Genomic DNA, 27,877 nt, shown 5'->3' with positions numbered 1-27,877 from the left:
AGCATTATACTCAGGAAGAAGACGTTCTAAGAAAGATGTTGGCATTTGTAAGAATAGGACATCAGGAGAGAAGAACTGGTCATCATCTTAACATCCTAAATTAAGCCAAACACCTAATACATGCATTACTTTAAAATTAGAGCCACTGGCTTTTCATTTGCAGATATTATTGAAAAAGACCTTCCCACCATTAAACTGAAAGAATGTTGATATTATCTTTGAATTACAGTTCAGCTTTGTTAACAATAGGCTTGTTCTTCCCACCTCTAGTCTAAGGTCACTTTGTGGGTGTGTTGGAATTAAGGCCTGCCAGATTGCACTGCCTTATTAACAAGAGAATTTTCTTCTCTTGTCATGTCATGTGAGTCCAACAAAAAATTGTTATGTGTGGACTGGGTTTGGTCAATCTTGATTTCAAATGACTAATTGGAAAGATTGGAAATCAGCAGAAAAGACTGAATTTACATTGAGTAATTCCTTTTAGAGTTGGGGTTCCTAACAAGGGTCCATGACCTTGAATTGAAATTCAAAAAAGACATTGTTGTGGGACCGTGCTGGGGCAGGTGTGATATATTTATTAAATAATACACAGTATAGTGTGGACTTAGTAAGGGGTCTGTGGTTTTCACTTGACTGGCACAGGGGTTCGTGAAACAGAAAATATTAAGAACCCTTGTTTTAGAGACACCCACATGTTCATACATAGAGGTACGTAAGATAAATTATCCACCAGTATTTGCTATTTAAGCAAGATACTCCCATTGTTTTGTTCTTCACTATATTAGAATAATCATCACAAGATATGAACATTTTAGTGAGAACACAGTTAATATAAATAATATATGGGTTTGCAGTTTTGAAAATTCTTGTTGCTGTGTTATCAAGCTCTTTCATAGATTATTTTAACATGTCTTTCCCCTCTGTTCAGTGACTGCTGATTCAACTGAGATAGGTAAAGGAGAGACATAATCAAAACCACCTTTTTTTTTTAGTAACTAGTAAATGCTTCCTTCTTTAATATGCATGTGCTCTCTTGCAGTTCGTGATGTCTGGCTGGGGCACAGGATATTCATTTCGATGTGAAATTGTTGATTATTCATGGTCACCTGCAGCTTTGAGAGTAAGTTCCTCTTTGGAAAACCTTGTAACTCAAAATCAATTTAAAGAACTTTTAAGACTGTTTCCAACACTGGTTATAAATTTGGAACAACTAAATGACTCAGTTATTAGATTAGATATAGTGTAAAAATTATAAGAAAGAATCAATGAAAGTCAGGTGGGGAATTTTCTTTAAAATGAAAATTAGTGCTTTTCTTTTTTAGTTTCTTGAATTTATCAATAAATTCTTATCTATATGTTTCTGCAGATGGCGCACACCTGCTGGCTTTATTACTTCTCCAAATTTATTGAACTACTAGATACTGTGAGTATGTGTTCACCACATTTGGTCAATGTTTGATGTTTCAATGAAAGCAATAAACTGCTATAGTTAAGTTGTCTGATGACTTTGGTTATCTTTCCCTCCTCAGGCAGACCTACCATTATATTTTACCTTTTATTATCAGTAATTTCACAGAATGGATAAGATAACTTATTTTTCAGTATTTTGCAAACTCCAAAACGTTTTCTTCTGTATCTACCACCCGATTAAGATAAGCATGTAACTGTCATATGCTCTACAAAGCTGTGCATCTCAATGGAGATGGATGATGGTTACTTTGTGAAGCAAGTTATGGAAGCAAAAAACCTTATACTTTCGGTCCTTTATAGCAAAGCGCTGTTTCATCTATACTCCTTTAAGAGTATAAATGTATCAAAAATCATAAACTTAACATGCCCACTAGAATGGTAAAATAGCACTGGGGTATCAGAAATTTTGATTACCTTAAAACTGTCTTCCATCTGCTTTCCTGAAATCCATGCTTACTGGGCACTCTCTTTTAACCTTAAGATCCTTGTGAAGATTAACTCTGAAATTGGGTAACTGGGCCTTGGGAGAAGCATAAGCCAGGGATTAGGGTTCGTGGTGAGAGACAAAAGCCCTAACACCTGTTTCCAAAGTGGCATAGGAAACCTGGATCTTTATTGTGTCTCTGCGGCATGTGGAACCAGTTACTTGGATCTAGTTCTGCATCTGACACTGACAAGTATGTCCTCCCTTCAAAATGTATGCCGTGAAATTTCTTGTAGCAAATCTCAAGTTGTTTTACCTTTTCAGTTCACTAATCACATAATATGTTAGAATTGAAAGGGCCTTAAGTGAGCATTGAGTCTAGTGGTTCTCAAACTTTAGCAGGTGTCAGTATCACTGGAGGGCTTCTTTGAATGCAGATTTCTGGGCCCCACCCCCAGATTTTCTGATTTAGTAGGTCTTGATTGGGGCACAATAATTTTCATTTCTAGCGAGTTCCCAGTGGGATGTTAATGTTGCTGGTCCAGGGTGAGAACCCTTGCTGTAGTCCAGTGGTTCTCAGTCCTCATGGCACAGTAGAATTAATTGCATTTAAAACTAGATCCACTCCCCCCAGAGATTCTTCCTGGGGATTGTAATATACTGCCAGGGTTAAGAATGTTGATCTAGTCCAGACCCTTTAACTGAAAAAATTGAAGCCAAGAATTAAGTGATTCTTCCAGAGGACTGCTGTTACAGACTGGGGCTGCAGTTGCTAGTTATGGCTTTTTCTGTTGGACCAAGCTGCTTTCTTCCATGTGCATAAGCAAATGAATTTTGGCTTCATTTGTTTGTTTTGCATGTTCTCAATTGTAGCTCCCATAAGGAAACTTGCTGTCTCCTGTATCCTCTCCTAAGCCAAATTTCTCAGATACTCTTATTATTACTATTCTTTGTGCTACTCTGTTTAGTCCTGTACCTGTATTTAGAAGTCTAACTAATCAGTAGTATTCTGAACTTTGCTTCTGAATATTCTCCCTGCCCCCCAAAGCCTTCCTTTTCTTTATTTAGATAGCTTTGTTTTCTTTTCCACCCTATTTCTAAAATTAACTCTTCAAATTTTCTCTCTTACAACTTTCTTTCACAATAATTTGCTAACGACAAGTCCTCTTTCAGTTGGCTTAATCCTTTATCTAAATTGGTAGGAGGTGTTAGAGAGCAATGCAGAATAAGTTCAGTCCTAAGAATGAACACTCCTTTGCTTTTCCATATACTTCCAAATCCACTGAATATTTTGAACTGCCCCTTGGAGAGTCAGTGGCTTCTGTGAGCATTCCATAAGGCAACCCTTTCAAAGCAAATTATGATGTGAAATAGTTTGCACTTTACCAATATTTTTGTAATACTAGGTAAATTATTGCATGATTGTATATGAACTTGATTTTCTTTAAATTATTTTCAGATCTTTTTTGTTCTGCGTAAGAAAAATAGCCAAGTTACTTTCCTGCATGTCTTCCATCATACCATCATGCCATGGACCTGGTGGTTTGGAGTCAAATTTGCCGCAGGTAGCTAAGGGAGAATTGGGATCATTTGTTACAAATAATAACATTTCTGTACATTTTAAACACAAATTATATCCTTAATTATGATTTTTAAAAAACTTGAAAAATCAGAGAGGCCCTTTGGTCAAACTTCTGAATTTCATTAATTAATCTGCAGCTTAACTAGGTCTCCCCCCAACCCCTTCTTCAGATACACGTGACTTCTGGGCAGAGTCTTCTACACGTATCCTTTAGTTGTTTTATTCTTTTCCCTTAGAGTTCTATTAAATATCTTTAATTATTAAAAGATTAAACAAATGAAAACAAATAAAATGGTCAAAGCCTTGGCTTTGTATAACTAGTCCTTCTAATTTTTCAGGAAGTTAGAATTCTTATCTCTTAATTCCATGCCTTCTTTGTTTTCAAATTTCCAAAAATCAACACCCATCCCAACTCCTAACAACCCTTTAAAGATGTGTCAAATTGCCATTGTGCCAACTTCCTTAATCATCCTACCAAATTTAAAGGTTGTTTTGCTAAAATAGTTTAAAGCAAACACTTGGTAAATGGGCTCTTTTGTTTGGTTTTGGTTTTATGCTTCTGAACATCTAGAATTAGAAATAGGGTAAGTTAAGTAATTTTACTCTATCATAAAGTTGTTTTTTAATTTTTTAAAATTAATTTATTTTTGAGGTCCTGGGGCCAGGAATTGAGCCTGTCACCTTGTATGTGGGAAGCTGGTGCTCAAGCACTGAGCCACATTGGCTCCCCTGAGTTGTTTTTTTCGTCTGTTGTTTGTTTTTGTTTTGTTTTGTTTTTAGGAGGCACCGGGTGCTGAACCCATGTGGGATGCAGGCACTCAACAGCTTGAGCTAAATATGTTGCCCCATATAGTTTTAAATAAGTTATGTCCTCAAGGACATATTCTTAGCTTATTAGCAAAAGTTAGTTAGGGGGAAGTGGACTTGGCCCAGTGGTTAGGGCGTCCGTCTACCACATGGGAGGTCTGCGGTTCAAACCCCGGCCTCCTTGACCCGTGTGCAGCTGACCCATGTGCAGTGCTGATGCGCACAAGGAGTGCCGTGCCACACAGGGGTGTCCCCCGCGTAGGGGAGCCCCACGCGCAAGGAGTGTGCCCCGTAAGGAGAGCCAGCCAGCGCAAAAGAAAGTGCAGCCTGCCCAGGAATGGAGAGCTGACACACAAGATGACGCAACTAAAAGAAACACAGATTCCTGTGCCGCTGACAACAACAGAAGCGGACAAAGAAGACGACACAGCAAATAGACACAGAGAACAGATAACCAGGGTGGGGGATGGGGAGGGAAGATAAATAAATAAAACTTAAAAAAAAAAAAGTTGATTAGGTACTTATTTATGCCAGTTTCTTAAATTTAAGATGTCTTCAAGTAGGTCTGTATTCCATATTGGGCAATGTGTAAGCATGCTTTAACATTTCTGTGATAACTCACTCTAGTTGTCAGTCTGACTCTCCTAGCTTGAAAGAAAAGAGGAATCTTCGAGAAACTCATATTTGAGTTCTGAACTCCTTAGGCATGAGGGGAAAATCTCTATGTTCCAGGGCATGAGAGGATATGAGTAAGCCAGTGGCAGGAAGGAGATGCCAGAACCTAGAGGGGCCTTAAGGGTTGGGAAATGTGGGTAAAGGGCTGTCCTACCCTGGCCTATGGACTTTGGATTTTCTAGTATGTAAGGTACTTTGCCCCAAATTCTCAGTTATCTGTCTGGGACTTTTTTTTTTTAATGTGAACATTGAGCTCGCCTTATAACAAGATAGTCTCCTTGGTGTCCATTTCACAAATCTAGGGTAGCTATATTTTTTCATCTCCTTTATTTTATTTATCCCTACTCTCTTTACTTTTGTTTTCTCTGATATGCCACACTGCCTTTCAGTTCTTTCTACGGTGATATTCATTGACACCTTATTTCATGTTGGTGAAAAAATTGGATAACAACCTAAACATCTATGAATATAATGACTATAATTTCTTGTGTGTATATAATTCGAAATATACATGATATTGAAGGTATTTGGCTTATCTTCTCTGGTAAGCAGCTTGATTCCTAAATATTCAGAAATAGATAACTATTCTAGAAAAGATGCTTTCACACTCTTATAGTTTATTTATTCAGATTTCTTCCATGAGATTAGAATATTATATCAACAACACTGAAAATAAATATAAATAGAAAAAAGACTGTACAGCAGTACCCCAAAATACAAACAGGTGATTTGGATATATTGATACAAAGAGTGATTTCCCTTTCCTTCTTTATCCTTGCCTGTATTTTCCAATTTTTTTAAACAATGAACATCTGTCAGTTCTATAATGGATAAAAATAAATTTTATTTAAAGAACAGAATTGAGCATTTTTTTCTAACTTCTATCTTTGTTACTACATGAAGTACTTTATAATGGGTTCCTTGACCACACCTTAATCTACCTTCTATGTTGCAAAATTCAAATAATAGAAAATCATGATTTCTTTTCTTTCTAAGCCCTTGATCTATGAGTCGTCATTTCTGTTCAGCCTTATATGTGGAATTCTAATAAACACTTCTATAGCTTACCCAATAGGTATTCAGTGACAGGCATGGCAACAAGGGCCTCAGGGTTATTTCCAGAATAATGTGGTTTAGCATTGGCTTCCATTCCTAGAATGAAACTGTCTAATTTAAACTGCTTCAAAACTTGAGCTGATTCATATCTAATATTTAATTTCCTGTTTGCCTATTATACTCTTCTCTGGATAATAGCTATCAGCTTTTCTTTTGTATATGATGGAAATATTTCTGACAGGGTTTATATTAATTATGCACATACCTAGATCAGGGGAAATGGAGAAGTGTAATAATTACCTAGGTGATTCCTTTATTTTTAGCAAACCAAAGGAGTGAAGTGTGATGGCTCTAATTGTAATTCATTCTGAGATGTGTGCTTTTCAGACTTTTGATCATAAAGAAAGCAACTTTTGAAAATACATTATTAGAAAAACCTGTCAAGAAAGCTACAAAAAGCATTACTAATTAAAATGTGATTGTTTTGTGAACAAACATATTAAAATAACTTATCAGAAAACAGTTATTACAATTGGAGAGAATAGGCAAATGAATTTTATTAGGTAACTTATTTTGATCAGTAACCCATACTCAACATTCTTTAACTGTATGCTATTCCTTTTTAAAATCCCTGTCCATGGGATCCTCAAGAGTTTGAATGTATGTGAATGGAAAATGGACATTCTTTTACCAAATAATCGCAGAGGTGTTTTAAAGGCTCTGATATAGTTCCTTATCAAAGGTGAAATAGATTCCCCTCCTATGTGTAATCGTGAGTTACAAATGGACTTGAGAGGTATTTGGCTTATCCCCTCTGTTAAGCTGCTTGACTCCTAAACTATCAGAAATAGGCAACTATTCTATTTTTAAATTACCCTAGAAAAGGTGTTTTCACACCATTATAATCTATTTATTCATGTTTCTTTTGGAGAAAGAAGACTAATCCAAATGTAAGTAATAAAAGCTAAAAGGTTGTTAATAAGCTTCATTAATTCAGTTTCTTCTGTCTTCAAATTTATAATTACAATGGGACTAGCTAAAATTTTATTCTAATAAGGAGGGAAATGTTTATGAATTACAGTGTGGTATTACTGAGGCTTTGGGAGAATGCTTAAACTACTAAAAAGTAATGATTTATAATATGCTATTTTAAGGGAGTACTTCAGCGATGGTTTTTCTAGAAGTATCTAGAATTACTGCAATTAATAATTATTAAAAAATAATTGGTTTCTACTATGCAACAATATTTATGACCTTTGCCCTTTAAAGGTTATATTAGCAGTAATAAATCTGTATTTTGCTTTAAACTTTCTGTAATTTACAGTATATATGAATTCAGTCCTTTGGTTTTGCTTTATTTCTAGAATTAAAGATTATTGTAATTAAGAAACTAAAATATTTTGGAGAAAATTTTAAACTTAGGTTAACCTTACTCTAAGCTGAGTCAGACTATACATGACAAATGCAAATTCTTCTAGATTGAGCCTCTTAGGAAAGAGGAAAGCCAATATAGTAAGGCACAATTGATAATAACCAAGTGGAAGCAGTAAACAAAGATGACTTAACAGTTAATAGATGTTTATTTTAGAAAAACAAAAATTGGTCAAAGCAAACTTAACATACTTACTAATGAAAGCCAGTGCTTTTGCTGCCAAAAATTTAGTGGCACTGAAAATACCTATTGAAAAATATTGAGAGTAGAAAAAGTGAATCTGATTCCACAAACACATATGTACAAGAATATTCTTTAAGCTTTATTTATAATAGCCTAAATTTGAAAACAACACACTTGTCATTCAGTGGGAAAATGGATAAGTAAAAAATCATGATACATTCATATACAACAGTAAAAAGAATAAACTACTAATATACATACCAATGTGGAAGAATTTAGCAAGTATGTTGATTGAAAGAAGACAGCACAGCGAATCCATCCTATATAATTCCATTTATATAAAGTGTAATAACAGGCAAAACTAATATTTAATGATGAAAGTCAGAATAAAGGTTACTTTGGGAGCCGTTTATTCTTGGTAAGGGCACAAAGGAACCTTATGTGGTGTCTAAAATAGTCTATATCTTGATTTTGGCAGTTGTCACAGGGGTATAAAAATATGTTAAAAAAAAATCGAACTGTATACCTAAGATTAATGTACTTTATGTACTTTGTATATGCGTACTCTCAAATAAATGAATTCGATTGCTATTATCTAGCAAAATATCACATTGAAAAGGTATTTAGGTTTTTAAAAGTAAATTAAATCATAAGATCATGTTAAGGTTAATATATAACAAAATGTCAATTTATTTTCTAAGATTTATAACTTACACATTACTATATGCATGTGTTATCCAGCTCCTAATAATCTGATGGCTGTGTTGACAGGTTTAATGTTCCATATATGCTTTTCTTCCAACTAAAATTTAAGAAATAATTACACTAAAACTTCAGTTCAGACAGAAATATGTCTCATTTTAAGGACCAATGCCCGCATTTTATAATAATTTTATTTTCCAGGTGGTTTGGGAACATTCCATGCCTTTCTAAATACTGCTGTACATGTAGTCATGTATTCCTACTATGGACTGTCTGCACTGGGACCAACCTACCAGAAATATTTGTGGTGGAAAAAATATTTGACATCATTACAGCTTGTGAGTAATTAATTTTCTTTAAAACCAGATATGACACTAACCTGGAGTCACTTATTTTCTTTGTGAATTAGGATTCTAATCAAATGATAGACAATGTTTACAAAACAGCAGGGAATAAAGTGTCTGGCCTCTATGTGGCATGCCATTTATCCTTTCTGTGTTGTTTGAAATTTGTCAGGAACTTCAGTGAAAATAATAAAATAAGTGAAGTATCTTTGCTAGCCAAGAGGCTATCTTTATACCATATTATGCACTTATATCAAATAAATGTATTTATGTTCAAAATAATCTCAAAGTTATTGGAACCTCAATAGGCACAATACTAAATTAGAAGTTAGAAATTTCATTTCCTAGATCTAAATGACCTTCAGGGACTGTAACCTTGAGAGAATGATAAGCCTTCTTGTGTGCTTCCTTAGCTAGTCCTCTCATCCTCCCACTAGCACAAACAAAGAATTATCAGGCTCAAACGTGTAAAGTGGTTTTAGCAACGTCCATGATTTACATGAATGTGAATACTGTCCTCGAGTAAACAATGTTAAAAAGAGCAGAAACACTGAATTTAGGCCAAAAAATACCTTGTAAGCATTAATATTAAAAATGTAGGAGGTGGATATGGCTCAAATGATTGAGCTCCTGCCTACCATATAGGAGATTCCTTCAGTTACTGGTGCCTCCTAAAGAAGACAGCAAGTGGGAGCAATGGCAGGCTGATGTAACAAGATGAAGCAACAAGAGATACAACAAACATGAGAGACATAACAAAGCAGAGAATGGAGATGGCTCAAGTGATTAGGCTTCTCCCTCCCATATCAGAGTTCCCAGGTTCAGTTACTGGTGCCTCCTAAAAAAACAAGGAAGACGAACAGACACAGCAAGTGCAAACAGCGAGGGGGTGGGGAGAAATACATAAATAAAATAAATCTTGGGAAAAAATATATATGGATGGAAAGTGGACGTGGCTCAACTGATAGAGCGTCTGCCTGCCATATGGAGGGTCCAGGGTTTGGTACCCAGGGCCTCCCAACCAGTGTGGTGAACTGGCCCACGCGCAGTGCTGCCGCATGCAAGGAGTGCCATGCCATGCAGGGACGCCCCCATTTAGAGGTTCCCCACATGCAAGGAATGTGCCCTCAAGGAGAACTGCCTGCGTGAAAAAAGCGCAGCCTGCTCAGGAGTAGCGCCACACACATGGAGAGCTGACGCGGCAAGATGATACAATTAAAAATAGATGTAGTTTCCCAGTGCTGCCTGACAATGTAAGCAGACGCAGACGAACACACAGCGAATGGACATAGAGAACAGCGGGGGAAGGTGAGAAACATAGATAGATCTTTTTAAAAAAGTATAGTATATAGGGGAGTGGCTCAAGTGGTTGAGCACCTGCCTCCCACATGGAAGATCCTGGGTTCAGTTCCCAGTTCTTCCTGAGAAAAACAAAAACAAGTAAAACAGAAGAAGACGCCAACTCAGGGAGGCCAATATTGCTCAGTGGTTGCATGCTGGCTTCCCACGTGTCCTGGGTTCAATATCTGACCCCTGGAACCTCAAAAAAAACTATATAGGGGAGCAGATATAGCTCAGTGGCTGAGTACCTGCTTCCCATGTATGAAGTCCTGGGTTCAGTCCCCGATACCTACTAAAAAAACCAAACAAACAGTATATAGCTTAAGTTTTATTTTCCTGAAGAATAGCTCTAGGTTTAAGATGGTGATTTGCTTTAAATTTTATGGTCTTTTATTAAAAGAAAAACTCTGCTATTCTCATATTTCTAGATTAATAGTCTATAATAAATTTGGTGTTATAGTCTGTCAGCAGCATAAGAGATAGTATGAATTTGGGTGTAAATAACCTTTTGAGGCTTAGTTTTTATTAGAATGCTATAGCTGGCTAGGTGAAATTCAGCACATTCATGAACATGTTCTCCCAGGTGAGTGACTGATACTTTATTCTGTAAGAATACTAAATCAAAATCAGAGTATGTCCTTGAAGAATTATTTATTGTCTAAAATTGACAATTACCTAAATAACCATAAAGGAATGGTCAAATAAACTATTTAATTCATGGTTTAGACTATTATAAAGTCATGAAAATTATTCACAATTGCATTCTTTCAAAATATCTTTTCTCATTATAAAATAATATAAGCTCATTTCAAAGAAATTTGAAAATCTAATTAAGAAAAGAGAAAGACAAACATAATTATACCAGAGATATTTATTTTCTCCCATGGATATATGTACATTTATTCTGCATAATTTGCATTACACTGAATATACAATTATATATTGGGATTTTTTTCATTTGACATATTCCTAAATATTATGAAAACTTTTTAATAATGTGGGAAAATAGTTACATAGGAAAAAGGATAGACAATTGGTCATAATTATTTTAAATGTAGTAATTATACATTATACATGGACACACACACATAGAAGAGGACACTGTTTAGCCTTTCGAAGATTTAATTTCTTCACTTGCAAAATGAGAGAAATAATCATACCCACTGTACAGAATTCTCATAAAACTTGATTTTAAAATAATAAAATAAATAGAGGCTAAAGAGACAATGAAAATTAAACACAATTCTTGATCATGGACTGTGTCTATTAATGGAAGAAAAAATGCCCCAAAGGCATTATTGGGCCATGTGAAAAAAAAAATGGATTATAGATCGTAAGCATTATGGCAATGTTAAATTTCTTATACTTCATAACTGTATTTAAAGTGGTTACATAAGTGAATATCCTTGTTCTTAGGAAATATACATGGAAGTATTAAATGTTCAAAGGGCATTATGTAAGCAACCTACTTTCAAATATTTAGAAAATAGATGATAGGTAGGTAGATATAGATAGCAATTGAAGAATGATACAGCAAATGTAGTAAAATGTTAAAAGTTGGTAAATCCTGGGAATCTGGGTAGGGAGTTATATCAGACTTCTCTATATTTTTTCAATATAATGCTTTTTTAAATTTGACAAGTTGTAGGTTTACAGAAAAATCATGCATAAAATAGAGTTCTCACCTATTATCTTATTACTAACTTCTTGCATTAGAGTGGTACATTTTTTACAATATTTTTTTTTAAGATTTATTTTATTTTTTATTTTTCTCCCCTCTCCCCCACCTCCATTGTCTGTTCTCTGTCCATTCGCTGTGTGTTCTTCTGTGTCCTGCTTGCATTCTTGTCAGTGGCACTGGGAATCTGTGTCTCTCTTTGTTGCGTCATCTTGCTGCATAAGCTCTCAGTGTGTGCGGTGCCACTCCTGGGCAGGCTGCGCTTTTTTATGTGTGGGGCGGCTCTCCTTGTGGGGCGCATTCCTTGCAAATGGGGTTCCCCTATGCGGGGGACACCCCTGAGTGGCACGGCACTCCTTGTGTGCATCAGCACTGCATGTGGGCCAGCTCACCACATGGGTCAGGAGGCCCTGGGTTTGAACCCCGGACCTCCCATATGGTAGGTGGATGCGCTATCAGGTGAGCCAAATCCGCTTCCCCATTTGTTAAATTGACAAAACAACATTTTTATATTTGCACTGCCTTCACTTCTTTTGGATACTTACCTAGGTGGTAAGTACATGAAGGTTGATTTCTGAACTCTCAATTTAATTCTATTGAATTACATGTCTGCCCTTGTGCCAATACCATGCTGTTTGATTATTATGGCTTTGTAGTAAGTTTTAAAATCAGGAAATGTGAGTCTTCTAATTTCATTTTCCTTTCTAAAATGGCTTTGGCTATTCAGAGCCCCTTTCCATTCCATATAAATTTCATGAGTGCCTTTTCCATTACTGCAAAGAAGGCTTTTAGAATTTTGGGGGGGATTGTATTGACTCTGAATTGCTTTGGGTAGAACTGACATCTTAACAATATTTAGTCTTCCAGTTCAGGAACATGGAATGTCCTTCTATTTATTTAAGTCTTCTGTGATTTCTATTAGTAATTTTTAAAGAAAGATTTATTTACTTATTTCTGTACGCCCCCCCCCCCCATTGTTTTGTGCTTGCTGTCTGCTTTCTGTGTCCATATCCTGTGTGTTCTTCTGTGTCTGCTTGTCTTCTCTTCAGGTGGCACCAGAAAACTATAAAACATTGCTAGGGAAGTGAATGTGGCTCAAGCAATTAAGTAACTGATCCTGGAACCTTCTGGTGTGGGAGATTGGTGCTCAATCTCTTGTACCACCTCAGCTCCCTGGTTTGCTATGTCTCTTATTGTCTGTCCTCTCTTGTCTCTTTTTGTTGTGTCATCTTGCTACACCAGCTCTCTGAGTGGACCAGCACTCCATGTGGGTCAGCATTCCATGCAGGCCAGCACTCCACCTGGGCCAGCTCTTTGCTTGGGCCAGCTCACCTTTACCAGGAGGTTCCAGGAATCAAACCCTGGACCTCCTATGTGGTAGACCAGGAGCTCAATCGCTTGAGCCACATTCACTTCCCTAGCAATGTTTTATAGTTTTCTGTACACAGGTCATTTACTTCCTTGGTTGAATTTATTCCTAGATGTATGATTCTTTTAGCTGCTATTGTAAATGTATTTTTTTCTTGATTTCTTTTTCTGATTGTTTATTGCTTATGTACAAAACACTACTGCTTTTTGCATGTTGGTCTTGTACTTGTCATTTTGCTCTTTTTCTGTATTAACACTAGGAGCTTTGTTGTGGATTTTTTAGGATTTTCTGTATATAGAATTATGTCATCTGCAAATAGGGTAAGTTCTACATTTTCCTTTCAAATGTGGATGCATTTTATTTTTTCCCATGCCTAATTGCTCTAACTAGAACATCGAGCACAATATTGAATAATAGTGGTGACTGTGGACTTCCTGTCTTGTTCCAGATTTTGGATAGAAAGCTTTCTATCTTTCACCGTTGAATATGATGTTGGCAGTGGGTTTTTCATATATACCTTTTATCATGTTAAGAAAGTCTCCCTCTTTTCTTAGCTTTCTGAGTGTTTTTATCAAGAAGAGGTGCTTGATTTGTCAGTTGCCTCTTCTGCGTCAATTGAGATGATCATATGGTTTTCCCCTTTCATTCTGCTAATGAAATTTATTTTCCTATGTTGAACTATCCTTGCTTACCTGGTCTAAATCCCATTTGATCATAGTGTATAATTCTTTTAGTTTTCTATTAGATTTGGTTCACTAGTATTTTGTACCTATATTCATAAGATATATTGATCTGTAATATTCCTTTCTCATAGTATCTTGATCTGACTTTGGTATGAGACTGATGTTAGCACCTTATAGAATGAGTTAGGGAATATTCTCCCCCTTCAATTTTTTGGAAGGGATTGAGCAGAATTGGTGTTAATTCTTGTAATGGTTCATAAAATTCCCTGTAAAGCCATCTAGTCTTAGGCTTTTCCTTGTTAGGAGGTTATAGATTACTGATTCAATCTCTTTACTAGTTATTCTGTTGAGATCTTCTATTTCTTCATAAGTCACTCAATGCAGTCCTTATTAGGAATTTGTCCATTTCATCTAGGTTATCTAATTTGTTGGTGTTTATTTGTTCATAGTATCCTCTTCTAATCCTTTTATTTCTATAGGGTCAGTAGTAATGTCCCTATTTCATTTCTGATTTTAGCTAATTTTGTCTTCTCGCTTTTGTTCTTTTTCAGTCTGGATAATATTTGTCAACTTTTTTTTTAAGGAGGTACCAGGGATTGAACCTGAGAACTTGTACTTGAGAAGCAGGTGCTCAATCACTGAGCTAACACCCACTCTCCTAATATTTGTGGATTTTATTGATCCTTTCAAAGAGACAGCTTTTGGTCTCATTGATTTTATTTAAAAAGTTTTTTTTCTATTTCATTTATCTCCATTCTAATCTTTATCTCCTTCCTTTTGCTTGCTTTGGGTTTAGTTTGATTAGAGATTCTTTTTTTCTCTTTCTTTCTTTCTTTCTTTCTTCCTTTCTTCCTTTCTTCCTTTCTTCCTTTCTTCCTTTCTTCCTTTCTTCCTTTCTTCCTTTCTTGCCTTTCTTTCTTTCTTTCCTTTCTTAAGATTAACAAAAACCATTTTATTTCCACATGTTGCCAACAAACAATTAGAAAATTCTACTATGGAGTAGAATTGGAATTCATGAAATAGCTAAGAATAAATCTAACAAAATGTGTGCAAGGTCTCTTAACTGAACTTTACAAACATACAGAAATTAAAAGCCTAAATACATGTTCTTGGTTGGAAGACCCAATAGTGTAAAGATGTCAGTTATCCCCAAATTGATCTGTATAGTTAATACAATCCCAATCAAAATCCCAGGATTTTGTGTGTGTGTATGATTGTGTGTGTGAAGATTGACAAATTGGTTTTATATGGCAATGCCAAGAAGAGCCAAGACAATATTGAAGAAGCACAAAACTGGAAGTTTTATACTATCAGATATTAAAACCTATTAATAATCCATAGTTATTAAAAGGATATGATAGTGATGCAAATATGCACAAATAAACAATAGAACAGGAGGACTTCTGGGAAAATGAGTGACTAGAAAGACTCAGGACTCTCTTCTTTCCCAGAATAATAGTAGAGGATAGGCAGAAACAGCCTGGAAAAAAATCTTCTAGGGTTTAGGACAACAGGGGAAGCCTGGACACTGCCCAGAGGAGAGAGGGGCAAAGGAAAAGAGTTGTGATAGCAAACTGTGAATTAAAAGCCACACCTGCAAATGCCAGCACCCTCCCCCATGCTATAGACACTTTTGAATTCTCAGTTTCTGGCTGGCAGCTACAGTGAAAGGGTCTCCAGGGATCCACCTCCCCAGGAAAGGGGAGAGAGGGAGACAAAGCATAAGACTGACTCAGCTTTTGACCAACAAATTTGGTCTGCTGTGTACTATAAGCTCTTCCAGTTGGAAGGGGTTGCACCTTTGTTTGCCTTGGAAGACAGCAAGGGACTAAAGAGATCTGACCATCTCAGTCTTCCTCTCTACTGCCTGGGACTGGTTGCTGAGGATGCAGAGGGGAGTGGAATTACTTCCTACCTGGGAAAAGGGAAGGGGCTGCCAGCAAGGCTGGAGAACTGCCTCTGAGAAAGTTTGAATTACAAGGCTCTTAAGCTCCAGGCAAGAACCTCTCAAATTGATCTGATCTGTGGTTGCAGCAAACACACTCAGACCAGGCATTGAACTGAGAGGGCTGCCAAAGCGTGCCATCTCATTCAAGAAGACTGGAAGAGAAAGAGCTCTTTCATGTTTGATCCTGGGACCCTGGGGAAAGATGAACCATTCACCTGATAGTTTGCAGCTGAGCAGCTGAGAAAGCTTGAAAAGAAATGAGCCCTTTGCCAGAGACTGATATAGGAAGCCCTGAGAGATAAGTCCTATGCCAGCCTATAGCTGAGGACAGAAGAAGCTGGGCCCATGGAGCCTCAAGGAAGAGGACGAGGAATCCCAGGGAATAGAGACCAGGCAGAGATCAGTGACCATCTTACTTCAACATGTGTCAACTGACTTTGATGAGAAAATAACCTAGAGTTGGACTCTTCAGGGCCTTGTAACTGTAAGATTTTACCCCCAAATAAATATCCTTTATAAAAGCCAACAGATATCTGATACTTTGCATCACACTCCTTTGGCAAACTAATATAGAAGATATTATGAGAAACTGTATGCCAATAAGCTAGACAATCTAGATGAAATGGACAAATTCCTAGAAATGCACAAACAACCTACACTGACACTACAAGAAATACAAAACTTAACAAACCAATCACATTTAAAGAAATGACATCAGTCATCAAAAGTCTCCCAACAAAGAGAAGTCTAGGAGGAGAAAGCTTCACAGGTGAATTCTACCAAGCATTTCAAAAAGAATCGATACCAAACCTGCTTAAACTCTTTTTCCAAAAAATTGGAGAGGAGGGAAAATTACCCAACACATTTTATTAAGCCAACATCACCCTAATACCAAAGCCAGATAAAGACACTACAAGAAAGAAAAATTACAGAGCAATCTCTCTAATGAATGTCAGTGCAAAAATTCTCACAAAATACTTGCAAATAGAATCCAACAGTATATCAAAAGACCTATAAATCACAGCCAAGTGGGATTTATTCCTGGTGTGCAAGGCTGATTCAATATAAGAAAATCAATCAGCATAATAAACCACATTATCAATCATCTCAATTGATGCAGAAAACACATTTGACAAAATCCAGCATTGTTTCTTGATAAAAACACCTAAAAGATAAGAATAGAAGGAAAATTCCTCAATATGATAAAAGTCATATATGAAAAACCCACAACCAACACTGTACTCAACGGGAAAAGATTGAAAGCTTTCCCTCTAAGATTAGGAACAAGACAAGGATGCCCACTGTCACTGTTATTCAGCATTGTACTAGAAGTTCTAGCTAGAGCAACTAGACAAGAAAAAAAAGTAAAAGACATTCAAATAGAAAATGAGGAAGTAAAATTCTCATTATTTGCTGATGACATGATTCTATACTTAGAAAATTCTGAATTGTCTCTGACAAAGCTACTTGAACTAATAAAAGAGTTGAGCAAGGTGCCAGGATATAAGATCAACACACAAAAATCAGGAATGTTTCTGTACACTACCATTGAACAATCTAAGGAAGAAATTGGGAAAAATTCCATTTACAAAAGCAAGAAAAAGACTCAGATACCTAGGAATCAATTTAACCAAAGAAGTACAGGACCTGTATTCAGAAAACTACAAAACAGTGCTAAAAGAAATCATTGAAGACCTAAAAAAACTAGAAAGACATTCTATATTCATCGATTGGAAGAGTAAATATTGTGAAGATGTCAATCCTATCCAAAATGATTTATAGATTCAATGCAATACCAATCAAAATTCCAACAGCCTATCTTACCAAAATAGAGAAGACAATTAGCAAATTCATTTAGAAGAGAAAGTGCACCCAAATAGCCGAAAGCATTCTAAAAAAGAAGAGTGACATGAGAGGAATTTCACTGCCTGACCTTGAAACATATTACAAAGCTACAGTGTTCAAAACAGCATGGTATTAACATAAGGATAGACACATTGATCAGTGGAATAGAATTGAGAATCCAGGAATAAGCCCTCACCTCTATGGCCAACTGGGTTTTGACAAACCTACCAAGTCCATGTTAATGGGACAAAACAGTCTCTTCAAAAAATGGTGCTGGGAGAACTGGATATCTATAGCCAAAAGAATGAATAAGGACCCCTATCTCACTTGCTATACAAGAATCTATGCAAAATGGATCAAAGACATAAATATAAAAGTTAGGACCATAAAACTACTAGAAGAAAATGTAGGGGAACATCTTGAACACCAACACTTTTGCACCTCACAGGACTTTGTCAAAAGGGTGGAATGCAGCCAACTCAATAGGAGAAAATATTTGGAAATTACATGACCAATAAGAGTTTAATATGCTTTCATGGATTTTTTTGCCATTTGTATTTCTTCTTTGGACAAATGTCTATTCAAGTCTTTTGTCCATTCTTTAACTGGGTTGCTTGTCTTTTTATTGTTGAGTTGTAGCATCTCTTTATATATTGTATGGTATGTGCATATATCTCAATAAAACTGCTTAATAAATAAATAATTGTGCAAGAACATCCAGAAATAGCAGCAATGTACAGCAGGGGAAACAGAGATTGAGAGGTAAAGAATTTTCTTGTTTGCCTGTTTTCTTGCTTACTATTATTGTTGAAATAATCAAAATGCTCTAATAATGATTAAAGTGATAAATGCACAACTATATGATTATTCCAAATACCATTGATTGTACACTTTGGGTGAATTGTATTCTTTATTAATATGTATCAATAAAATTGATTTGTTTAAAATATAAATAATAGAACAGAAGATAGAGTCTGTTTATCCAGTGCAGACTTACATATATATAACTGACTTGTTTTTTAAATAGGTGCCACTGCAATAAAATGGGTAAAGAAGTCTTTTCAAAAATGATGTTAGATGAAGTGGATATTCACAATGAGGAAAACAAACCTTCATCCCCATCTGACACCATATACAAAATCAATTCCAGTTTTGTCATTGATATAAACCTAAAAAGGAAAAGGAAAAGGAAAAAAGAAATCCTATGAAATTCAATAGAATACCTTAGTGATCATGGAATATGCCATGAGTTCTTAAATAGGTCACAAAAGCACTAAACATAAAGAAAATATAAGCATTTAGAAATATACATATCCCTCTCAGCACTGCCTTTGCTTCATCCCATACCTTTTATATTGTGCTTTTATTTTCATTTGCCTCAAGATATTTCCTAATTTCCCTTGTGATCTATTTTTGACCCATAGGTTGTTTAAGAATATATTGTTTAATTTCCACATATTTGTGAATTTTACATTTCTCCTTTTGTTATTGATTTCTAACTTTATTCCATTGTGGTTAGAGTAGATACAGTGTATGATTACAAGAGTTTTGAATTTACTGAGACTTGTTTGTGAGCTAACATATGATCTATCCTGGCTAATGATCCATATACCCTAGATGAGAATGTGTATTCTGGTGCTGTTGGGTGAAGTGTTCTATGTATGTCTGTTAGGTGTAGTGGTTTACAGTATCATTGAAGTCTTCTAGTTCCTTACTGATCTTCTGTCTATATGTTCTATCCATTACTGAAAGTGGTATATTGAAGTCTCTTACTGTTAATGGAGAGCCTTCTATTTCTCCCTTCAAATCTGTAAATATTTCCTTCATGTATTTGTATTAGCATTATTAACATATATATTTAATTTTATGTCTTCTTGTTGAATTGACCCCTTTATCAGTATATAGTGACCTTATTTCCCTCATAAACAATTTTTTACTTAAAGACTTTTTTGCATAGCTACCCTAGCTCTCTTTTAGTTACTTCCCCGTCACATATTTATTTCATCCTTTCACTTTTAAGCTACTTATGTCCTTGAATTTAAGGTCTTTTGTAAACAGAATATAGTTGGGTTATGCTTTTTAAAATTCATTCTGGCAATCTCTGCCTTTGACTGGAGAGTTTACTCCATTTACATTTAAAGTAATTGCTGATAATGCAGGAATTTCTTCTCCCATTTTGCTATTTTCTTTTCATAAGTCTTATATCTTTTTTGTCCCTCAATTCTTTCGTTAATGCCTACTTTCATTTTTTTTGTTTTGTTTTTTGCATGGTATCATTTTGAGTCCCTTCTAATGTCTTTCGGTACAGTATATATTTTTCATATATTTTCTTTGTAGTTACCATGATACTTAAATTTAATATACCCATCACATTTGATTTAATACCAACATAACTTCAATACCATCTACATACATTGTTCCTATACCCCTGCATCATTCCACCTTTTTGTTATACTTGTTATAAATTAGATCTTTATACACTGCATGTTCAAAATCATAGTCTTGTCATTATGTTTTATGCAATTGCAGTTTAGCAACTGCAAGAAGTAAAAAGTGAAGTTACCAAAAAATGTGATGCATCAGTACTGGCACTTAAAATTACCCATATGGTCACCTTTACTGGAGGTCTTTATGTCTCTATGCTGCTTCAATCCACTCTCTGATGTCCTTTCCTTCGTTCTGAAGAAATCCCTTCAGCCTTACTTGTTAGGAAGGTCTAGAAGTGATGAACTCCCTCAATTTTTATTTATCTAGGAATGTCTCAGTCTCTCCCCTATCTTTGAAAGAAATTCTTGCCAGATATAAAGTTTTTGGTTGGCAGTTGTTTTCCTTCAGCATTTTATTTTTTTTTTTTTTTTTTTTTTTTTTTTAATTTTTTTATTTTTTATTGAATTTGTAATAATATTACATTAAAAATATATATGTGAGGTCCCATTCAACCCCACCCCCCCACCCCCCCTCTCCCCCCCCCCCAACAACACTCGTTCCCATCATCATGACACATCCATTGGATTTGGTAAGTACATCTTTGGGCACCTCTGCACCTCATATACATTGGTTCACATCATGGCCCATACTCTCCTCTATTCCATCATGTAGGCCCTGTGAGGATTTACAATGTCCGGTGATTACAAAAATATGGAACGCTTCACGAATTTGCGTGTCATCCTTGCGCAGGGGCCATGCTAATCTTCTCTGTATCGTTCCAATTTTAGTATATGTGCTGCCGAAGCGAGCACTCCTTCAGCATTTTAAATACCATTGCCTTCTTACCTCCATGGTTTCTGATGACAAATCAGCACTTATTCTTATTGGGACTCCTTTATACATAACTTGTTGCTTTTCTTTTGCAGCTTTCAGAACCTTTTCCTTTGCATTGGACATTTGATTCCTGTGTGTGTGGGCATGGTTCTCTGAGTTTATACAGCTTGGGTTTTGTTGGGCTTCTTTAGGGAGTTTTGTGCCATTATTTCTTTGAATATTCCTTCTACCCTTTTCTCTTTTTCCTTTTCCTCTTGGGACTCCCATAATTTGTATATTAAGCTTGATGGCATCCCGCAGGTCTCTTAGGCTTTGTTTACTTTTTAAAATCCTTTTTATTTTCTGCTGCTCAGCCTGAATCATTTTCATTGTCTAGTCTTTGAGAGCACAGATTCTTTCTTCTGCCACCTCTAATCTACTGTTGAAATCTTTTAGGGAATTTTTCATTTCAGTTATTGTGGTCTTCAACTCTAGTAATTCTGTTTGGTTCCTTTTTATGATTTCTGTCTCTTAATTGAGATTCTCATATTCTTCATTAATCATCTTCCTGGTGTCCTTTAGTCCTTTTCCTGCATTTTCCTTTATTATCATAATGAATATAATTTTTTTGTCTGGTATGTCCAATGTCTAGTTTTCTTCATTGATGGTTTCTAAATTTTTATTTTTTCCTTTGAAAGAGCCATCATTTCTGGATTTTTTGTTCATTTGTCTTGTAATCTTTTATTATACCCTGTACATTTTAGCATTTTAAAGTGTTAACTCTGGGATTTAGTCCCTGAGATGTCTGTTCTTAAGGTTGTATCTAGACAGTGATGTGCTGGAGATTTCCTTGTGTGCCAAGAGCTGTCAAAAAGCACCTTTCACAGTCTTTGCAAATTGGCTTACTTTGGCTTGTTTACTTTGAGAACTTAATCATTCTATCAAGGTCTGCCCAAGGGGTATGCAAAGTGTAGAATCTTCTGCATCTTATCTTATCTGAGCCTGAGGGGATCCTGCCCTTTTCATGGGTTTGTGCTTGCTCATGGCCTAGGAATTCCTTCCTTTATAGGAATTAGAATGCCCCCTTTATCACCCCCTTCCCTGCTTGGGTGCTGTATTGTATGACTTAATGTAGGTAATCCTTTGCTCCAGACCATTTTGACTTAATTATTTCTTACACTGTCTTTCAAGATATGATTTCTTTTTTTTTTTTAAGTATTTATTTATTCCACCCCCCCTCCCACCCCAGTTGTCTGTTTTTTGTGTCTGTTCGCTGCATGTTCTTCTTTGTCCGCTTCTGTTGTTGTCATCAGCATGGGAATCTGTGTTTCTTTTTGTCACATCATCTTGTTGTGTTAGTTCTCCGTGTGTGCGGCGCCATTCTTGAGCAGGCTGCACTTTCTTTTGCACTGGGCAGCTCTCTTTAAGGGGTGCACTCCTTGTGCGTGGGGCTCCCCTACATGGGGACACCCCTGTGTGGCATGGCACTCCCTGCACGCATCAGCACTGCACGTGGGCCGGGTGCACACGGGACAAGGAGGCCCGGGGTTTGAACGCGGACCTCCCATGTGGTAGATGGACGCCCTAACCACTGGGCCAAGTCCACTTCCCAAGATGGGATTTCTTGATTCAGCATTCATCCTGTTACTGTAACCCTTTATCCGTTTTCTGGAGTTTTGAGGACAGTGGCTCTGCCAGCTCTTGCTGTTTCTGTGGAGATACAGCACCCTGGAGCATCTTACCCCACCATCTTTATTGTCCAGAAATCTCTGTATTGCTTATGCATTATTTTTGCAGCTCTTCTGTATGTTTGAAATTATTTCAAAATATTTTTTTTAAATCATTGACATAATGCAAGGATATTTGAACTTGATAATAATAAAATAAAAAAGGACTCTGTGAAAGTCTTAACCTATGTTATCATATGGATTAAGAGTAATTTATTATTTCTTTATAGAATTTTTACTTTTTCAAGATTTTCACAACACATTTTGCCTTTTAGTCAGAGGGAAAAAGATCTGGAAAATCTGAACATTAGCTTCGCAAGTGTCCATGTTAGGACTGTCTTGAAGGTCGTGGTGCACAGAGCCCGTGGGTATCATTAGGAAGGTCATCCATACTATCTTGTTCCTCTGGAGCAGTTGGCAGATAGGGCATATTTTTACCTATCACAGTGGATGACAAGTGGCAGATATAAAGACTTGGGGATTCTTTTCAGCTCCTACAAAATTAGAGGAGCCCTAATTAGTGTGCCTTTGTTCTCCAAAAATTAGAGATACCTGGTCTAACAGCAGGATAGAATATTTAAAATTGAAACCTTCCTGGATGGGAAGTGGACATGGCTCAACTGATAGAGCGTCCGTCTACCATATGGAGGGTCCAGGGTTCGATCCCCTGGGCCTCCTGACCCATGTGGTAAGCTGGCCCGTGAGCAACGCTGCTGTGCACAAGGAATGCAAGGAGTGTGCCCCGCAAGGAGAGCCGCCCCACATGAAAAAAGTGCAGCCTGCCCAGGAGTTGTAGTGCACACACAGAGAGCAGATGCAGCAAGATGATGCAACAAAAAAGAGATGCAGTTTCCCAGTGCAACTGGATAATGCAAGCAGACAGCAGGGGGAAGGGGAGAGAAATAAATAAAATCTTTAAAAAAAAAAAAAGAAAGAAAAGAAACCTTCTGGAAAACTGAGACGTAACTTAATGGTTCCATGTGCATTTCATCAGAGTCAAGGACTCAAGTTGGAGACTTCTGAAGGAAACCTGCTCTGTTGGTTCTCTGAATAGGAAGAAGTTGGATGCTATAGTGCAGTTCCAGGGAAAATTTAAATAGGCCCCTGGAGTTGCGCAGTTTAGTATGATGAGTAGTGGTTCCAAACTCCCATCTGGATTTGGACACTGTACCACTTGTCATCTCTCCCAGGGAGGCTAGATTTAAAGATAATATTTCCTGCCCATCAGTGGCCTAGATACATTTGGGACGTGCTTAAATGTAAGTAGGCAAAGAGCACATTAAATAACTGTTCTATTATGACTCTTTATATCCTAATTTTTAAATTTCATCTCTCTGTCATCTTTTAGGTGCAGTTTGTCATTGTCACCATCCACATAGGCCAGTTCTTTTTCATGGAGGATTGCAAGTACCAATTTCCAGTATTCCTGTACATCATTATGAGTTATGGGTGTATCTTTCTGCTTTTATTTCTACATTTTTGGTACCGTGCTTATATCAAAGGTCAGAGGCTGCCTAAAACTATGAAAAATGGAATCTGCAAAAGCAAAGATCACTGAATTGCAAGCACATCTAATTGAGACTGGTATCTTGTCTTCCTTGACAATCAAGACATCTTTACATGTTTGTATATTTTTCAAAACCAAGAGCTTGTATTTTTATGATGCATAATAGGAGTTTCTGATATTTGAGAGCTTGAAGCTTCCAGATAGCAGTCTTCTCATAATTAGCGCCTAGAGCAGCTAGAAGATTTTCAGCTGTTTTTAAACATAATCTAAAGATTTTGTTTAATACATATTGTTACATTGAAAGAAGGATGTGAAACAGTACAATACTCTTCAAAGTTCATTTTAGATGAAAAACACTAGACGTTTTGAGCACAGAGAAGAGATCCATGCAGTATTATAGATTCCTTCTGCCAGGTCTGAAAACCTCTAACTATATACTCTGGCTTTGTTGCTTGTTGACTATATTTAGAAGGCACTATATTTATCTAGAGTTAAATTCCTATTCTAAAGAGCTAACTCAGGTGAACAGGAAGTGAGTTTTTTTGGTAAGTTGTCACTTAAAATCACTAATGATAACTTATAATGGATCTCTTGAACAGGTGCCAACAGTTTTGCTGGTTGTATAAGATGTTTCAAAGTAACAAGGACTTCAGTTAGTACAATGATGCAGTTGACACTAAGGTTAAGTTAATATTATTTTTAAAATAAGGTGATTTGTTCTGATGGCATAATGAATACTGTCTATTACTATTTTGCAATTAACATTGTATTTCTCTGGAAAGAGGTGTATTTATCAATGGAAAAGGTACTCTGTAGTTCAGTGGGAAAAACGTGTTGTGTTATAATTTCACTTTCCCATATCATTATGGTTTAAAGGATTCTTATCTTGGGGAAATATATATTGGTTAAGTACATAAATGGTCATATCAGTAGTGTACTGCAGGTATCCTCAAATCGTAGATAGTTTTAGAGCACCCATTATATATGATTTTCAGAGATAGGTGAGAGTGGCCTATGAAGCAACTGGATGCAAATGGTAGCAAGAGGTTATCCAGGGAAGATTCAGTTACATAAGCTCCGTTCTACCTTTTCAATAAAAAAAAGAAAGGAAAGAAGGAAAGCGAGAAGAAAGAATGGGAAGAGGGAGAGGCTGATACTACATAATAGTTATTGTTATAGATAAACTGCATGGGAAGTATTTTCCTGAATTGTGAATTAATGGCCTGGATTTCTTTTTTCAGACCTATAAAATGAAAGACTGAAGGACTGAAATTCATTTTGTGTAGGTTTTGGTCTTTAAAATTGCCATTCACCAAAATGTTCTTGTTGTCACATTTTCTTGGAGAACCAAAACTACTGGTCAGTAAAATTTTATCCAAGAAATAGTGATATTTAGGTATTTCTGGTTTTCCATATTATTTTTTCTTGTTATATTTATATCTGATTTTGAGTGGCTGTTTATTCTTGTATGACTTTAAGTACTTACGGTCCCCATTTACTGTGTAACACACAGTGATACTATACAACAAAGCCTTAGTTTTCACTAACTGTAAATGTCTGTAGTTCTGTGTCTCCTTTCTAATCCATTACGCCTACTATGGCCTTCTATCTCTACACTTAACAAATTCATAAGGTTAAATGCCTTTAAGTGACCTTGTGATTTCACTTACTTTCTTTATATGAGAAGCTGAGGATTGATAAATGGGAGAGTTCACATTTTTTTGTAATAAAGAGTATAGAACAGGAGAGTCAGAGCTAAAAGAAATAACTTTCATTTACTTCACTGTGTGGGTCTCAGGGTTCTTCAGGTGTTTACTTTTTTGGCTCTTGATATCCTGTGCTAAAATGAGAAGATGTGGTAGGTGCTGTTATACATACACAGGCTTGCCAAAGAATCTTGTAGGACAAGACCAAAACCAGAAAAAATAAAAGACGATAGATAGCAGAGTTTGATTTATTTTCTTAGAAACTTTCTAACCTGCATGCTACAACCTCTCCTAACCTCCCTGTAGACTTTACAATGTTTGACTTGCCTATAATGCAATAGCAACATGATGGAAAGGTGGGAAGCGCATTCTAAAGTATATGAATTGAAGTGGAGAGCTGGAATGTTACATGAAAAGAGATCACAGGTCTTTTCCTCCATATAAACATCAGCAGATCAAAATGAATGTCCCTGAATATAGAATGTACATTGTCAATATGTTATTAAAAGAGCTTTTGTGTGGTCATATAGAGTTTCTATTGGCGTTTCATCTCACTTTTTAGAATGTTATTGCCTTTGGGTTTGTTTACCTAACAAACAGAGAGCCGCATTATACAATCTTGTTTTTGATTTAAAGCTCTATGCATCCTTGAGGGTTGAGATCTATATTGCAAATACAAACTTTTAAATATCAATGGTACATTGCCACTCTACTGTCTTAATTCTTATAAATAACATTCTTAATTTAGTAGACTATATTGTCAACATAAATTATAAAATTATGAGATTATATGGCTTCAATTATCCCTTAGTTCTGTTAATTTAAAGGTTGTGAAAAACTCCGGGGATACTGGCAAAGTTTGGGATTGTTTTTCTCTTTGTATTGTAATAAATTTATGGGATTACATGCGTGTGTGTGCTTCTATATTTCATTTTGGAATCAAGCTCTGCATGTTTGCACAGATAGTTGTTTTTTAATTTGTATACTTATTTTACAAAAGCGTTTTACCCATTTGTTGCACACATGCTATGTTCAGAGCACTGTGCTAGATATTCTAGTGCTATAAGGATACCTATGCGTGAAAGTCCTGTCCTAATTCATTTAACAGTAAGCAGTGAAGGCTCTGTGAAGGAATTTGAATTTGAACTATGTATTTAAGATAGTCAGGATTTCAAAATGGGTGGTGGGTAAGTGGGAAAGTATTCTAAAAAAAAGAAAAGACATAACAAATCAAAGCCCAGGGAAAGGAAAGCATTAGGAAAGCTTGAGGGAATTGATTGCCAATAGGTCAATTTAGAGTGATGCTTCCTGAAGGTCATACTGAGATTTGAGGGCATAGAGGGAGGAGGGCTCTGTCCTTGGAGCACTTGGTGCTACTACAGCATTCAGACTTGACTCCCTGCACAAACAAGAACATTCAGAGGTCTTGGAGCATGGGGAGAGGTATCAAACAGATGCCTTAAGAACTGTCATCTGGTGGGATGAGGTGGAGGCAGGAGACACTAAAGGCAGAGATAAATGAGTTGACCAAGAGATGAAGAGAGCCAGAGTACGTAATTGGAAAGGGAGCAACTGAACTGAGAGCTTATGAGGGGAGAGTCAACTCTGGTGACTGATCAAGGATGGAGATTGTAGCAAGGGCCCAGGAAAGCAATGTGGTGATTTGCACTGTGTGCTGCATCTGAAGCTGTGAGACGTGGATGTCAGATGCCAAGTGCTTTCGGCCAGGTCAGCTAACCTGTCTCAGCTCCTGTTTCTTCATCTATAAAATGGGAACAGTAGTACAAGTTCTCCTCACTGCGTTGTTGTGGAGCTTAGATGAGATGATGTGACAGTTTATTATTATTTATGAATTCCGAAAAGGAGATAATAGTTTATGTTTGTAAACTGCTCTGTTCCTCTGGGTGTTATACCCTTTGATTGTATTAGATTCACCTGATATGCCTTTGATTAAATTCTGTTAAGATTAAGGCTTTGATCCTACCACCACATCATTAGGGCATGCAGGGTTGAGTCCCCATCCCTTGGTGGGCTGATAAAACAGACTCTCACATGAAAGTAGACACACAAAGAAGAACACAGAAGAAGAGAGACAGCTCATTAGACATGGCAGAAGCCCCAGGAAGAGAGATATGCCCTCTATCTGGTATTTTACAGC

General features: G+C 36.4%; 1 protein-coding gene and 1 non-coding gene across 3 annotated transcripts in view; one reads left to right on the top strand and one right to left on the bottom strand.

Annotated features, from left to right (window-relative positions):
- Window positions 1–26,625, top strand: part of ELOVL7 (ELOVL fatty acid elongase 7) — a 102,346-nt gene extending 75,721 nt beyond the window's left edge. For both annotated transcript variants that reach the window (XM_004458845.2, XM_004458846.2), the window contains exons 4-8: window positions 1,040–1,120; window positions 1,367–1,423; window positions 3,354–3,459; window positions 8,533–8,669; window positions 23,855–26,625. In XM_004458845.2, coding sequence (XP_004458902.1) covers window positions 1,040–1,120; window positions 1,367–1,423; window positions 3,354–3,459; window positions 8,533–8,669; window positions 23,855–24,064 — 591 coding nt within the window. In that variant the 3' untranslated portion in view covers window positions 24,065–26,625. The remainder of the gene's footprint in view (window positions 1–1,039; window positions 1,121–1,366; window positions 1,424–3,353; window positions 3,460–8,532; window positions 8,670–23,854) is intronic.
- LOC111764239 (U6 spliceosomal RNA) lies at window positions 20,672–20,778 on the bottom strand. Its single transcript, XR_002796901.1, has one exon. It is a non-coding gene; the product is annotated as a U6 spliceosomal RNA (small nuclear RNA).
- Window positions 26,626–27,877: the final 1,252 nt, after the last annotated feature.

This window comes from Dasypus novemcinctus, chromosome 2 (assembly GCF_030445035.2).
Source record: "Dasypus novemcinctus isolate mDasNov1 chromosome 2, mDasNov1.1.hap2, whole genome shotgun sequence".
Lineage (NCBI taxonomy): Eukaryota > Metazoa > Chordata > Mammalia > Cingulata > Dasypodidae > Dasypus > Dasypus novemcinctus.
Note: the sequence above shows the minus strand (reverse complement) of the source record. Positions and strands in the feature narration are given on the sequence as shown.